Raw genomic sequence first — 16120 nt, forward strand, 5'->3', positions numbered from 1 at the left:
TCGGGTTAAATTTGAAACTATACTGTTTGTCTAAATAAAATCTTGAAACAGAAGTAAATTTATCATTAACAAAACTTTAATTTCGATATCTTTAATTAATATACCAGTTTACAACAGTAATTTTCAATGTAGTACCTGTTCTATTTTAACTTTTAGTTTGTTTACACAGTTCTACGTAGTCTGAATAAGTATAAGTACTTTATTAACTGCTTAATTACTTAAATTACAAGTTTTTCTATGTAATCCTTAAAAAATTACATTAAAAAATTACAATCGTTTATACAACACTTTAATACATACGAAAATAAACAACATCACAAAATTAAATCATAATACATACAATGAAAAAACTTGGTAAACACAGGGCAAACTAAATGGCTGTGTGCTTATTTGGACGAAATATAATTTGTAAGTTGAAGATTTGCCTAGGAATAAATAAAAAAATGGAATGTATTTACGAGCTTTCAAAAAAACGCAGCATTTTTGTATTTTTGAAAATTGAGGGTTTTAGGATGATTGAAACAGTATAGACAAACAAAAATAGATTCAATCTAAAACTTTCACAATGGTTAAATGCAAATCTGACAACATGCAAAACTCTTTTTAATAAGAAAAGAGTTAAACTTGACAATGCAAATTACAATGAGCTTAATAAGCTCAGATGTTGAAAATTATAAAAAAAATTTAAGGATATTTTCATAAAAATGAAAGGTGTAAAGAAAGGACAGCTATAAGTTTTTATTAAAAATCAATAGCTAAAACTACATATTTCACAGAAATTAAAAATTCAGTTTTCTCAGGTGTAGAAAATTAAAAATAAAAAGTTTCAATAAAGAAATAAAACTAAACAGAAAATTATTAAACTATCTACTCTTTAGCAAATTTAAATATTAAAAAAAAATACATTTAAAATTTTATATATACTTAATTTTTTGTCAGTTTAGAAAAAAAAACAAGTATAAAAGTTTATTTTTTTCTATTAAAAACACATTTAACTGAAATTATTGAAAAATTTACTTTATAAATTTATGTGTATTATTATTTTTTTATCAATTACAATTTCGAAATAAATAAATAAACTACTTTTAATTATTTTTCAAACCTCTCCGTAGAAAATTTTGACTTTGGAAAATTCTTTGAAGTTTAAGTTTCGAAAAATAAAATAACAAGATAATATCAGTTTATACCATAACTAATTTGGTTAATAATTAAGTTTTTACTGTAGCATATAAGTAGCATACAATATGGTTTAAACAAAAAGAAAAGAAATAAGTTTTAAACAGTTTCATTTACATTTGCCAGACCTCGCAAGTATCTAGTTAAAAATTATATGCGTGTATCTCACTTTAACTAAGCACATGAATAATTCATATTCAAGTTTAACAAACAATTACGAAGCAGTGTCGGGGTAGGACAAGTAAGGAATCGACATTCCGCACATGCACGAAGTCCAGCTGGAGTTGTGGCACAAAACAAGGTCGTCATGCAGTTGAGGAGTCGCCTTGGGACTCGGTGACTTGGAGTGCGGAGTAATTTTCACAGTGCAGCAGCAGCTGTCAAAACTTGCTTGCTTCTTGTTATTCAACAGCTCGCTACTTCTTTTTTCAAGTAAAACTCTTTGTTGAGGCGAATCGGGAGGAGTGGGAAAAACTGATGCGAATTCTTTATCTTCTTTTGTGGATACCTAAAATTATTTTCACTGCAAATAAACAATAAAAGTAAACAGTGAATTATTTTTTATTTAGTTTATCTATATAGTATAGTAAAGCTGCCATATAAAAGTTAAACAAGCTAGACAAAGCACAAACTTAAAACATTGTAAAAGCAAAAAAAAATCCAAAACTTCGGCTATTTTACGCATGGCAGCTGTAATATCGAAATTAAGGTTATCTACTTTGTATGCTGAGCTTTGAAATCAAAATACTTAGGACTTATCAAAGTAGGGAAGACAATAAAAACATCAATGTAGATTTGAAAATTAAATAGAACAAACGCTTAGTAATAAAAATATTACTAATTGAATTGTATTTAAACGAAAACGAGAACAAATTTCAAAAGCTTTATTTAAACTTTTCGTAAAATTCAAAAAAACCTGTTCACTTGACTTGGACGTTTTATAAAAATTGAAGTCGTATTCACAGTAGAACATCTGATCAAGTTTGTTGAGGTCACTCGGTATGCTTATACACATCCTTTTCATATGGCGGGAATTTTGCGACAGTGCCTGCATGAACCCTTTGTTACTCTCTGCTATATAATTAAAACTTATCAGTTATAGTCTTAAAAACTATTACCATATCAGCAATACATGCTCATTTTATAGATGAACTTTAAAACATTATGACAATTTAATTGTTTAAATTAAACATTTTTTTAGCAGAAAATTATTAACTTTTACAAATAGCAAATAAAAGTGAAAATAGTTTGCTATTATGATTTTTGTTTCTTGAGATACCAAAGAATAATATTTATACAACTCTAACGATATTGTACTGTAAGCACTCCCTTAGTATTAAAATAAACACTTCTCTCGGATAAGTTTTATTCAAGAATTTATGTAATACACCTTTAAACTAACAAATTAGTTTTACTCCTATCACAGAGTATAGAACGGCTTTTAATCTTTAATTTCAATAAAAAAGTGTAATTAAATATTTTAAAAAGCATGAAAACAGATAAAACACAAGTGTTATCCATTCTTCAAGTTATTTACAAAATAGGTAAAAAATAACAAAAACGATTCAGCAAATAAATTGTTATAAAATCGTGTAAAAAAGTTATTTATAAATATTTGGTATTATATCATATTATATACATGTATAAGTATACTGACTAGACTAGTTATAAAAAGAAATTACGCACAGTTTATGGAAAAAAAACTAATTAAAATTGATCAAGCTTTATAAAATAACTAAAACATACTGTCGACTCTTCAATTTTATATAATAGAATTGGAGATATTTGAAAAACTATTGATTTTTTTTTAGTATAAAAACGGCTATATGAAATTTGCAACTTAAAGACTATAAGTTGCTAAAAAAATAATGTTTAGTTTAATTTACATATATTTAGCTGGAAAAAAATCACAAACTTTGAAAGTTGGTCTGATCTTCGTGTTCGCAGCCAAACTCACACGTGGTCGATGATCGGTGAGCTCGCCACCAAGTGTTTAAACCTCTGCCACTAGGTGACAGCAGCATGGCGCGGTGCACGGCCGCATTGTACTCGTCCAATTGACACGTCACAATGTCGTGATAACCATGAACATCTGCCCTTTTTAAACTGTCACCTAAAAATTAATACTCATTTATTTAAAAGTAAACTATTAATTTCTTTTATAAAACCATCCTGCCAAAAAATATTAATAAAAGTATTTTTAATAAACAGCACATGAACCGGAAACAAAAGTGTTTGGTGTTTAAACAATATTAATTTATTATTCTGTACTTTTATTCAATTTTCAAGTTAAAATCATTTAAGGATACATACACAATCACTTTGTACGGAAAAAGAGCACTTACAATTTTCAATATACATATTTTTAAGTCGTCAAGTTTGTTTCCAACTGTTTCTTTATAGTACGGTGAAAAACATTTTTTAAAACCTAGCTGTAAAAATTTGAGAAAGAAATGACAATTGTCTTGATGTTGTACCCGTTTTTACAACATCTATGATAAAAACAATTAATTAATCTTATTGCATTAAATACAATAAATGAAATTTTTAAACAGACTTTTAGTTATTAACTTTTTTTTTTCTTAAATTCCATAAACAAAAAAATACTTATTTATAGAAAAAAATATTTTTACAAAAAAAAATATTCATAGCAAAACAAATAGACCTGATAAAGAAACTTGATTATAAGCGCCTTAAAAACTATAAATATTTTTCTTTTCAAAAAATAAACTGAGCTTACGTAAATATAATTACGTAACTTTAGTTTTAAACAAATTAATACTAATTAAAAAAATATATTTTTGAAGATAAGAAAAAAACTTCACCAAACAAATAATACTTTTGAGCTTTGCTAATATTTTTCTAAACAATACTTATGAATTTGTAAATTAACAAAAATAAGCAAGCAGAGAACATTGCTATAGTTTTCACAGAAAAACTAATTCTAATTATAAAAGAAAAAGACAAGAAAACTTAATTTTAAAAACTAAATAAAACAATTATACAAATTTGTATTTTAAAACTTCTCATTAATGATTTCAAGCTTCCTGTATGCGTTACAGTTTTGAAAATATAAAGACAGTTAGTTATGTATTAAGCAAAACTGCTAACAGTTAAGCAAAAAAAATTAACTTAGAATAAAATTAAATGGGGTGCACGACAACTCAAATTCGCACAATTCATATTAAAAAAAATCAAAGGACTTTAACTCAAAAAGTAATGCATATATAAAAAAATTAAAATAAATGTATGTAGGTATTGTTAATATCTATGGGCCATTTTTTTATTTTTGAAAACTTTGAATTATTTTTTGAGATATGGCTAAAATGAGCTAAAAAAATTTTTTTTGTTGTAATTTAAAACATCTTAAGAAATATTTTGAAAATTTCAAAAAAGAAAAAATGGCCGTATATATTAATAAGACCTACAAACTTACTTTTTAATTTTTTCAAAAATAAATTAACTTTTGAGATATGGTCTCTTAATAAAAAAATTTTTAATAAATACTTTTATAAGAACTTGAATTGTCGGAATTTGAACTGTCCAAATTTGAATTGTCATGTAACCAAGTAATTGTGTGTATATCGTTTTTATCAATACAACACTTAGCTTTAAATATCTTTTTTGTTAAGCATTCCATATAAATATAATGACACATATTATTTACTTGGAACGGTTAAATAGACATACGTATTATTAAAAAACTTGAATGTCAATAAAAAATTTAACTAAATAAAAATGATGAAACAATATTTATAAGAATTATTATAACACCAAAGAGTTTTAATTTGTCGAAACATGGATATTGTTTAGTGAGCAGAAAACAAAAACTACAAAATTAGAATATAAAAAAACTATGAAAGTTTATTTATACACTAACAGTTGATAATAATTAGTATTATTTAAAATTTAACGTCTTTTAGTCAGAAAATATAAGCTTCAGTCCGACGCGTTCTAATTTAATCACACAACTTAAAGCAAGAGTTCTTACCGTACAACGAATACCTTGAGTGGGGTTTAATTGATTTTTTTCGTTTATTGTCTAAATTTATTTGAGAAATATTGCAACTCGGTTCGTCTGATAGTTTTCTGTTTGTCTGCCCATTCAAGCACTGTTTTGAAAAATTCAAATAAATAAGTAAAAAAATTAAAGTGTTATAATTTTTTATTAAAGAATTCATAATCATTAAATAAACAGTAACTGATCTAAAAATCGCGGTTAGAACTAGTTGTGAGGAAATATTTATAGGTAACTGATAGGGTGTGTATTAAATAGGATGGAAACTTATAAGAAAAAAAAAACATACTTCTTTATTATTAACAACTGCCTACAAAATTCTACTTTATGGTTTAAATATTAACCTCAAGAGCAGCAAAGGGATTTGAAAACCCACCGCTTGACTGCATTTCTTTGTTGTTTTGATTGGAAGACTGTGCAGCGTGGTTGATCAGTTCCCACGACAAATCTGAAAAACTCATGGACAAGCGCGAACTTGAATTTCGTTTTGTTTGGTTCTGAAACGTGTTTAGAACTTGTATACGAAAACCAAAAAAGCGGAAATAACAGAACTAACTGACATATGATTTTACTACGAAAACTAAGAAAATATCTATTTGTATACTCTCACATATATAAACAATATTTTTGAAATATATAAAAAAGGTATCAACATTAACAAGATATTGATAAAGGTAAAAATCTTTTGTACATAAGTATTACCAATTCCAAAAATATTTCAACTGTGTTGAAGTCTTTTGTTGTAGACTTTTTGGATGCTTATTTAAAAATAAAATAAATAAAAACAAGTTTAACAACATAAAATAAGAATTGAACATTAACTCGATTATAAAAACATACACTATTAACAATTTGTAAATTGGGTAAGTAAAAAAGCAAGAAATCACCATTATACGCACATGATTTATGAGTTAAAAAAGTAAATAAACTTTTGCCTTTAATATTTACTTCCAGAAAAATGTTTGCACGCGAATTTTGAAGCCACTATCAATCATGTAAGCACGTAAAACAATGTTGCTTATCTTAAACACATTTAATTTCAAAGTTTGGAATAAGTTACCGATGAACGGTAATTTGTTTAAATTATTTATTTTAGAACTTAATAATTTATGGTGTAAAACTGAAGGTTATGAAAGTTATCAGAAGCTAAATAGCTGCAGTACTATTACTCAGTGTATTTTTCAATCTCAGTAGGAAATGTTTTTAATTTAAATAAAAACTATTTTTTAAGCATAAGTTAATTAAACTGCCTTTAAATTGCGGTCAAACTTTACAAAATTACTAATTTGAAGATAAATAGTTTTAATTTATACAAAAATAATTATAAAGTAAGGATTATCTGTATTTAAAACATAAATTTGAAAAAAATAAATGAATTGTGGAATACTTAAAACAAAAAGATAGTTAACAAACGTGTTAGTTTGTTAAACATCAAACATCTAAAGTGAAAGAACTAACTTAACTTAATAGTAACTTACTTTTCTCCTTTTTACAACATTTTTTGAAGGAGACAAAATCAATTTATTTTCGTCGGCAAAAGAATTTTCACCTAAAAAAAAAAACTTATATATTCATTATTTTTAGAGTTGAAAGTGTTTATTAAAAGTAAAACAAAAACTTCATTTAAGCTGTATTAAAAAAACTAGTTTATTTAGTTTATTTAAACAAACTAAACAAATATATGTACAAATATATAGTTTTTTTTTTGTTTTTCTCTGTACAATACATATAACTATAACAATTATAATTCGTCAAGTGTTTACAAATAACAAGTATGTTTATTTACTTTTTAGACAATTTGCACAGTTTTTAAAGACCTTTTAATACAAATAAAAAAATGTTTTTGATAAAATACTAAATTTATAAAAAAATTAGTATTAAGTTACGTAAATAATTAAAAAAAAAACGACAAATTTAAAGTCCAAGTTTAAAATATTTATAAAATGAATGGAAGTAGTTTTTTATATTTCTTTACATTTGGTAATTTTATTGTAAATTAAGTAATTTTTACTTTTACATATAAACAAAACAGCAGTACAGTAAAAGGATATTTCAAATAACTTATCACTAAGTTTTGCATAGAAAACATGAATTAAGTTATGACTAAGTGCATGCACTTAAGTACGGAACTCATTAAAACTTGAGTATCATTAAGTATTTTAAAACATTACACGTGTGTATTTAATAAGTACTTGAAAAACTATGTCAAGTATCCACAACTGAGTTCATGTAACTTGTTGAGTGTTTTTTAATTTTGATACTCTTATTAAAACTGATAAAATGTTATAAACAACAAAGTACTTCTAAGAGAATATACTTCCCAAAGAACCACAAAGCAGAAGTAATTTACCATAAGCAGAATACAACATAATAGCTTCAAAAAAATTAAATTACATAAAACATTATCTAACTGTATTAAAACAACAACTTACTTGAAAAGCTTTTTGAATGTTTAATTTCTTCTCTTATCTTTGTCAAGCGACTGATTATCTCTTTGAATGTTGGCCGCAACTTCGGCTCAACCTGTACACAAAAAAAAATAAAACAAAGAACAAAGTTTTAATATAAGATAAGTTCAGAATAGATTATCTAGCTTTGAACTAGGGATAAAACTAATAAAAATTTAAATCAAATGTTAAAAAAACATCAAAAATTAAAATGATTAAACATTTAAAAACTTTAGCAGAAATGAATCTAGAAAATAAACAAAGTAAAATAAGATATAAAAATGGAAGACTATGTTTATAAGGGGTTTGTTCTGGAACTTTGTATACAATTTTAGAGTAATATGATTAAATTTGATCATACATAACTTTTAAATGACCTTTAAATAATTTTCTAGTAAAATATAATGCTCATAATTATTAAAATGTAGTGATAATAAAAAAAATAAATATTGAGCCGTGTTTTAGAATGCTTTACTTTTTGATTAATTTGTTTTTCACGGCTTCAATATTAATTGAAGCATGTGCTTTTTAATAAGCTATAAAATATATTAGAAATATTATTAAAAAAAAACTTGATGAAACTTAAGATACAATTTTAGATAAAACAAAAAGATCTCATCTAAAGTACCGTTTCAACCTAGTTTTGTATTTTTATCTACAATGGCAACTATAATTGGTAATAAAAACTTTTTATTATACACATAAAGTTTTTTACAAAACAAAGCAAATATAAAACAAAACTTTTAAAGCCTTTATAAAGTTTAACTTCGAAGTTTAATGTAACAAGAACTTGGTATGCCAAGGAGCAACGTTTAGTAAATCCATGTTAATAAATTATGCGTTTTTATATTGAATATTGTTTACCAACAAAAATATATTGTTTTAGGTTTTTACAACCAAGTGAAAATAGCTTAACGCTTGTTATGTGAAACTTTAAAATTAAAAAGTAAACAAAAATTTCCTTTTAACCTATTTTAGATATTTAGAAAAAATTACTCCTAGTCCACTATTAAGGCGCCCGACTTTCGTTGAACGCCTTTCAAAAAAATAAAGAATGAAAAATTGAGCAAAAAATCCCTCCAAACTCGCCCACTGTATTTAAGCATATTAAAACACAACAGACTATGCCTTAACACAGTGCTTCTGAAATGGGGTTCTGCGGAACCCTAGGGTTCCGCGAAGCCTTTCGAAATTTAATAAAGAAATTTGAAAGAAACAAAAAACATAAATCATAAAACTCCAAAAAAAAATGGAACACATAAAATGGAAAACATATATAATTATAGCATTCATTGATCTGCTTAGTGTGTATCTAGCGGTAGGACTTTTAATGGGTATTCATTATTAATATTTTTATTATGCGAGGAAAAATTTTTATGACGTTGCGATTAATCATTGTTGTTTTCGTTTATTTATTATAGAATCATAAAATACCTACTGCATCTGGCGCACTTTGAGTTTGACTCGACTTAATACTATTACAATTGGTATGATTTTTAACAATGATATAGTTTTGCTAAAAAAATCGTTTTTCACTGAAATTCTTTATTTTTTTGCAGGAAATATTATATTAAACATTTTATGTAAAATTAAATTAGGGGTTCCACAGAAAAGTTGAACTTTGGAAAAGGGTTCCGCCACTAGAAAAAGGTTCAGAAGCACTGCCTTAACACATACTTGTTTAGAAAACTTATATCACTGCATTATTAATTGCCTAGCATTATTAAGGCCATAGGGGGGGGGGTCCACTTTGTTTTTTACAACTTGATCTTATTTTGTAGAATTTAATCTGAGCTATCAGACACTTTTAACCGCTTAAAAAAACTCAAAGTAACTTTTGAGATATAAGCGATCAAACAAAGGGCGTTCAATAGGTTCCTTATGGAAGGCAAAAACTAAAAATGCGATAAAAGACTATTTCACTAAAAATCTATCTCCTCCTTCATTTTTTGAGTAATCTTTCTCAAATTTTTACAGAATGTGTATCATTAAACTTTAAAGAGATCTATTGTAAGAATTTTTTTAATTTTGAGTAAAAAAAAAATTATTGTCAAAAAACTACCCTTTTTTTTAGTTTTTTGTGGATAAAATTTTTATTTTTCAAAATTTCAAAAATTCCAACATTCAGATTCTTCAAAATATTAAAAGGAACATTTCCTGAAAATTTGAAGTCTCTAGGTCAAAAAATGAAGGAGGAGATAGGTTTTTAGTGAATTTTAAAATTTCCGAGAAAATTGACCCCAAAAAATTTGCGGTCCATACGTTTATATTGAAAAATTTTTACAAAAAATTAAATATCTCAAAAGATAAATGATATTTTTGAATTCTATAAAAACTGGCTTATAGTTTGTACTTTAAGCTTTCATATAAAAGCCAAAGTTAATTTTAGTAAAAAAAAATGTTTACCTATGGCCTTAACTAAATTACTTGCAAAACCAATTTAAAAAAACTGGTTTAAGTCGAATTAAATAAGTATAATTTAAAAAAAGTTTTTTATAAAAGTTATACACTATCTTATTTCAAAAATGTACTAAACGCACTACACATGCTGTTACTATCAGACTGTTTAAATAAGAAAAATTAGAGTAAACTATAAATTTATTAAAATGCATACTACATAAAAACTTCGAAAAAAAGTTTTTTATTTGTGTTACAAAACAAATAACGCTCATAGTCCTAACCACAGTCAGCCTTTTAAAAATTTAAAGTTTTTGTTTAATTATACTACAAGCTGTTTCTTGAGTATTAAGATTACAAAAAAAGAAAACAATAAGTATACTCTATCTTAATGATAAATATCTTTATAAAATGAACAACTAATAATAACATTGCAGCAGTCGAAGGCCAATTGTAGAAACTGAGGGGGAGGGGCGGACTGTATGCTGGGTGGGATTGACTTGAGTATTCCTTGGTACTGGTCCAAACTCAGTCCGAAGTCGTTGCTTCTTGGTAGCTTGTCCGGATCGCACGGCAGCCTTGCTATCAGCTGACACAACATGATGCCGAATGAAAACACATCAGCCTGAAACAGTATTTAAGTACAAGTACAGAGAAATAAATACATATTTAAAAAGGGTACCGAATTTCTTAATATTTTGTGAATAAATTTAATGTGAAAATTAAATTGTACAACAAAATAAATACTGTTTTTTTTTGGCATAACCTGTGAAAGTTACAGGATTTAAACTTTTTAGAACTTGTGTAAACTTTATATATGTATAAAATATATATTCATTTTATTAAAAGGCAAATAAAAAATTGTATCAAAAAAATTCTAAAAGCATAGCGTTTTTAAAAAAACAACTAAATATATATTTATTGGTTTATGGTAAATAGCTTTTTGTTCACTAAGTTGTTACAGTAGTTTATTTTGGTCAAACGCATTAAAAATATTGTTTTATTTGTAAACATAAAAATCAACTTTTTTTATTAAAAAAAACATAAGTTCTATTGATTGCCTTTATTAGTTTAGTAGTTATAAACATATATAAAGCAAAAAAACCTATAGAAAGATAATTAAAATACTACTAACTTATAACTGCATTTCTTAAATTGGATATTCCTTTATTATTTATCAATATATATAAAAAAATTCTTGTCAACAATTGTGGACATGTCAAGTTTAGTTAATTTACTTTTATATATAGCCTATTTTAATGACAAAACTAGTCATTTAATTCAACATAGAACTTTCAGAAACTTAAAAGGTCTAACTTACATATGTTTTATTATTTGAAAATTGGGTTTTGCATATATTATTTTTCATGGATCTAAAGCTAACCTAAGCTTAATTCCTACACAAAATATTCCTGATAAAGCTTATTTCTAGATTTCATACCAAATAAACAAATACATACGGTTTGATCGTACGGTTTGCTATGAATAACTTCAGGTGCAACAACGTAAATACATCCTGTTGAGTGCTTTTCTTGCAATATTTTGATTTCGGTTTCATTTGTGGGTACTTTTTCAGCCAACCCAAAGTCAGCGACCACACAGCTGTAAGGGGTTTGTTTGCTTTTTCCGGTATTCATGACACGGACCAGACAATTCTGTTCATATTAGTTTTTAGATTTTTACTTAAGTTGTTTAATTGTAAAAAGTAGATACGTAAAAACATAAACAGTTCAAAAATTTGATGGAAGTTAGTACACTTGCCTAAAAATAAAAAGTGAAGCTACTTGATACAGAAAAAATTTAACTTTTAATATCATTAAGTATTTAATGTTTTGAAATAAAAAATTAATATTTTTTATAAATTAATAATAAACTACTTGGAGTTAGTATAAGAATTGGTACAGTATTAAGTACAGTATTGTTTACCATTTAATAAGTGTACAACTCATTATAAAAAATGGATATCTTCAACTATTATTTTAACAACTCCAAATTACTTTAAGATATGGTCAGCAGTAGCAGAAAATATAACGTTTGAATTTAATTTTTTTTAAACACTATAATTGTAAAAAGCTAATTTATATTATAGAAACTATTTTGATAAGATTATTTAAAAACTACACTAAATATCAACTTGGATTTATTTTTGAAAACTACGCTGTAGATACGGATAGAAAACTTAAACAAGCCTTAAATTTTTTAAAGAAACATAAACTTAAACCTTTTGAAAAACTATCCGAAGTAAAAGTTTAGCTACAATCAGTATGAAGCTAATAAATATAAGTTGTGAAAAAGTTTGACTAAAGAGTAAGAAAAAACTTTTAGTAAAGTTTATATTTATTCTATCGTGTTAAACATTTTATTAAAACAATAATGATAGTAATATAACAATCAAACTTTGTTCGTTTCAAATTTAAATAAATTAATGTTCCTGAAATGTACTAAAAACTAACTATAATTTCAATTATTAGTTTTAGAATCGTTAGTTTAAATTAGAATAACTTAATTAACAATAAGTTGTGAAAAAATTAAACAGTTTGATGCTCTTAAACTTATAAAATAAAAAACATAAAATACAATCAATAAAAGCTAGTGTTGAGTCTTGCTACCAAGATTTGCGAAAATTTATTAGAGCGCAATGATGAATTATTCAGAAAGCAATAAACAAAACCTCTCGTTCAAGTTTCCTTATACACAGAAGCAAAGATTATAATAATTATAAGTTTCAAAGTACAAAAAAGCGTTTTGAGTTTTTATATAATATTTTAGACAAAAGTTTTGTAAAAGATATCCACCAAAAAAAATTTATTAAAAATAAAATAATAAAAAATAAATAAAACAAGTAGCCATGAACTTGCATAGATAATATATTTAACTGATTTACAAAACTAACTTTTGCAGATAAATCTCGATGAAAAATTCCACAGGAATGCAAATAGTTCATTCCTAGAGCAACATCCATAGCCAGCCTAATTCTAACATTCCATGATAATTTGATGTTGTTTAGAATCAACTGGTCCAAATCTCCACCATTTATATACTGCAGCAGTTTATAGAGACTTATTTTTTATAAATTAAAATGAAATTAATTTGAGGAAATATTTTACTTACAATTCAGGTAAGGGTTTTTATAAGAGATTAGTTTTAAAAAAGACTTTAGTCTATGTATGATCTTTAAAACTACCAAGATAAAAGAAAATATAATATAGGAGTATCTAATAAATTAAAAGAAATATATTATTAGAATGAGATTCTTTAAAAAAAATTTAATCACAAACTTTAGTCAATATGAAAGTTTCAAAACAAATACTCATATTTATTTCAAAATTTAATTTTTAAATATTTTTTCACAATCATCTGTTTGGTGTATTAGAAAAAATGTAAAGCAACGCGTTTTTTGTGATAAATTTTATTTAACTATTTTAAGTTTTAAAAAGCGCTTTTTTAGTATATACTTATTATGAAGTTAACTATAAAACTTGTAAAAAAAATACAGTCGATTTTATTACATATTTTGAAATTAGGTTATAACAATAAACACGGCAAACTTTACATTAGGACAAACGTAAAAAAATAGTTTTGTTAGTGAGCAGAATTAATATAAATTAACTATTTATACTATAATTTTTTTTTCAAAATACTTGACAGTTGTCATCCTTAAACATTCTTAGTATGGTTTTATACTAAAATAATATAAAATTATTAGAAAATTTATTTTAAATATCAAATGTTTACCTCTGTTAAAGCATGAATTTGACCTTCATCAACACAAGCACCTTTTAATCTGTCAATTGCATGCAAATTAATTTTATTTTGTTAGCTACAAAAGTCAGCAAGTTAGAATAAATTTATTTTCATGCACCTTTTATACTAAAAGTTATAAACTTATGGTAAGTATATTTCAAAAATAAGCTCAAAATGAAGACTAGAAATTTAATATTAAATATAAAAAAATGAATTTATAAAGAATTTAAATTGTCATAAATATGTTTTAAAAATAATTATACTACTTATCTAATTAACAAACTCTATACACAAAATTAAATTGTATTATAAAATAGGGAAAATTAAGGGCATAGGGGGGGTAAACACCCTTTTTTGGTTTTTGATCTTATTTTATTTAGTTTTTACTAAGCTACAAAATGCTTTTTACAGACTTAAAAAAATCAAAATAATTTTTGAGATATAGCCGGTCAAAGTCAGAGGCAACAATAGGTTCTTTATGGGAGGCGCAAACTAAAACGGCAAAAATAGACTATTTCACTAAAAATCTATCTTCTCCTACATTTTTTAAGATAACTTCCTCAAATTTTCAGGAAATGTTCCTTGATATATTTAGAAAATTCTGTTGGAAGGAATTTTTGAAAAATTAAAAAATATAAATTTTATTTAAAAAATAAAGAAAAAAAACAGTTTTTTTTTTGTTTTTTTGTTATAAAATTTTTATTTTTTAATTTTTTTAAAATCTGTTCCGACAGAAATTTCTAAATATTGCAAGGAACATTTCCTGAAAATTTGAGGTAGTTATCTCAAAAAACGTAGGAGAAGATAGATTTTTAGTGATTTCTAGTTATTTGTTGTTTTAGTTTGCGCCTCCCATAAGGATCCTATTGTTGCCTCCGACTTTGACCGGCTATATCTCAAAAATTGTTTTGAATTTTTTAAATCTGTAAAAAGCATCTTGTAGCTTAGTAAAAACTTCATAAAATAAGATCAAAAACCAAAAAAGGGTGTTTACCCCCCTATGCCCTTAACCTATTTTTTACACAATGAAATTTATAAATAACTGTTTATAAGTATAATAAATTCATTTAAATTTGTATATTTATACTAAACTTATTTTTAATTTTTTTTTAAACTTACAAGAATTGGTATAGCATCTGTTTGACAAAATATTTTTTTTAAATTATCTTATTTCAACTCTAAAACCAGTATTTTCAGTAATCATCAAGGCTTATATTATACACTCAATACTATTATGATTATTTTAGTTTTGTTTTTTATTTTTAAAAGCTAGAAATACATATAAATTTACTTTAATTATATTAAAGCTGTACTGTAACTATCTGTACTAAAACTGTACTGTACAAGTATTACTTGAGAATATTTGGATGAGATAATCTGTTCATCAACTGAAGTTCCCTTAAAATACTTCTTTTATTATTTGTGTCTTTGTTCTTTTTTAAAACCATTACTTGGCCAGTTAATTTGTGAGTAACCTACATATAACAATGTTTTATATTGATAAGTAACAAATTTTTACTAGTAATATAGTTAAATACTTTAAACTAAACTAAATCAACTAGTTTTTTTGTTTTAAAATAGTTTACCATAAAACATTTTTTAAAAATAACATAAAATAAACTTTAAAAATACTTATGAAGTAACATTTTGTTACTTTTTTTATTACAAAAACTAAAAGAAAATTAATAAATTTTGTTTAATAATATAGTTTTGCATTACAATGGAACTGACTATACTAAAAAACATAACAAACTATACTTTTATTTTGAAACAAAACCAATATTAAAAGATTTACCTTGAAAACATCTGAAAAAAATCCAGATCCTAAATCCTCAAGATTAAAGTCATCAATTCGAGCTAAATTAGAAAAAGCATTTTGTACGGCAGTATAATGGGGAATGTTTAAAGATCGTCTTTTCTGTTTTGTTGATCCTTCATTCACTTTTATTTTTGACATTTGAGAAACTTCATTAATGTCAATGCTTCTGAAAATATGATTCTTCATCTCATTACATAGAAAAGTGTGGAGAGTTTATCTTTGATATCAGTATTGTGAAATTTTATAACTGAAAAATAAAACATTTCAAAAACAAAAAAACAAAGTTATGAACTTAATTTAAAAAAATTTAATAGGTGCATGGGTATTTTTTTATTAACCGTTTTATACCATTATTTATACTTGAACTAATTTGTAATTAGATGTTTAAAATATTATAACATGTTCTGAACAACAAAAAACAGCATTCAAGATCATTAGAAAAGTTTCATTTTTAACAGGAGATTTCAACATACGTAAAAGTTTTTTTTTAAAGCTTAGACAAATTAAAAAATTTTCATA

General features: G+C 24.9%; 1 protein-coding gene across 2 annotated transcripts; it reads right to left on the reverse strand.

Annotated features, from left to right (window-relative positions):
• Positions 1–1238: 1238 nt before the first annotated feature.
• On the reverse strand, positions 1239–15838 carry LOC145833915 (uncharacterized). Of its 2 annotated transcripts, none has more exons than XM_082941193.1 (13): positions 15578–15838; positions 15136–15257; positions 13774–13822; positions 12932–13078; positions 11499–11693; positions 10469–10663; positions 7627–7717; positions 6673–6743; positions 5539–5691; positions 5168–5288; positions 3092–3289; positions 2093–2247; positions 1239–1684 (listed from the first exon to the last, which is right to left on the reverse strand). In XM_082941193.1, the coding sequence occupies exons 1-13, from the start codon at positions 15785–15787 to the stop codon at positions 1391–1393; spliced, it is 2001 nt and encodes a 666-aa protein (XP_082797319.1). In that variant the 5' UTR covers positions 15788–15838; the 3' UTR covers positions 1239–1390. The 2 variants fall into 2 exon arrangements, with proteins under 2 accessions (XP_082797319.1, XP_082797311.1); XM_082941185.1 differs by having other exon boundaries at positions 2093–2250.
• Between the last annotated feature and the right edge of the window lie 282 nt (positions 15839–16120).

Source organism: Thalia democratica, chromosome 1, assembly GCF_965202585.1.
Source record: "Thalia democratica chromosome 1, ktThaDemo2.hap1.1, whole genome shotgun sequence".
NCBI lineage: Eukaryota > Metazoa > Chordata > Thaliacea > Salpida > Salpidae > Thalia > Thalia democratica.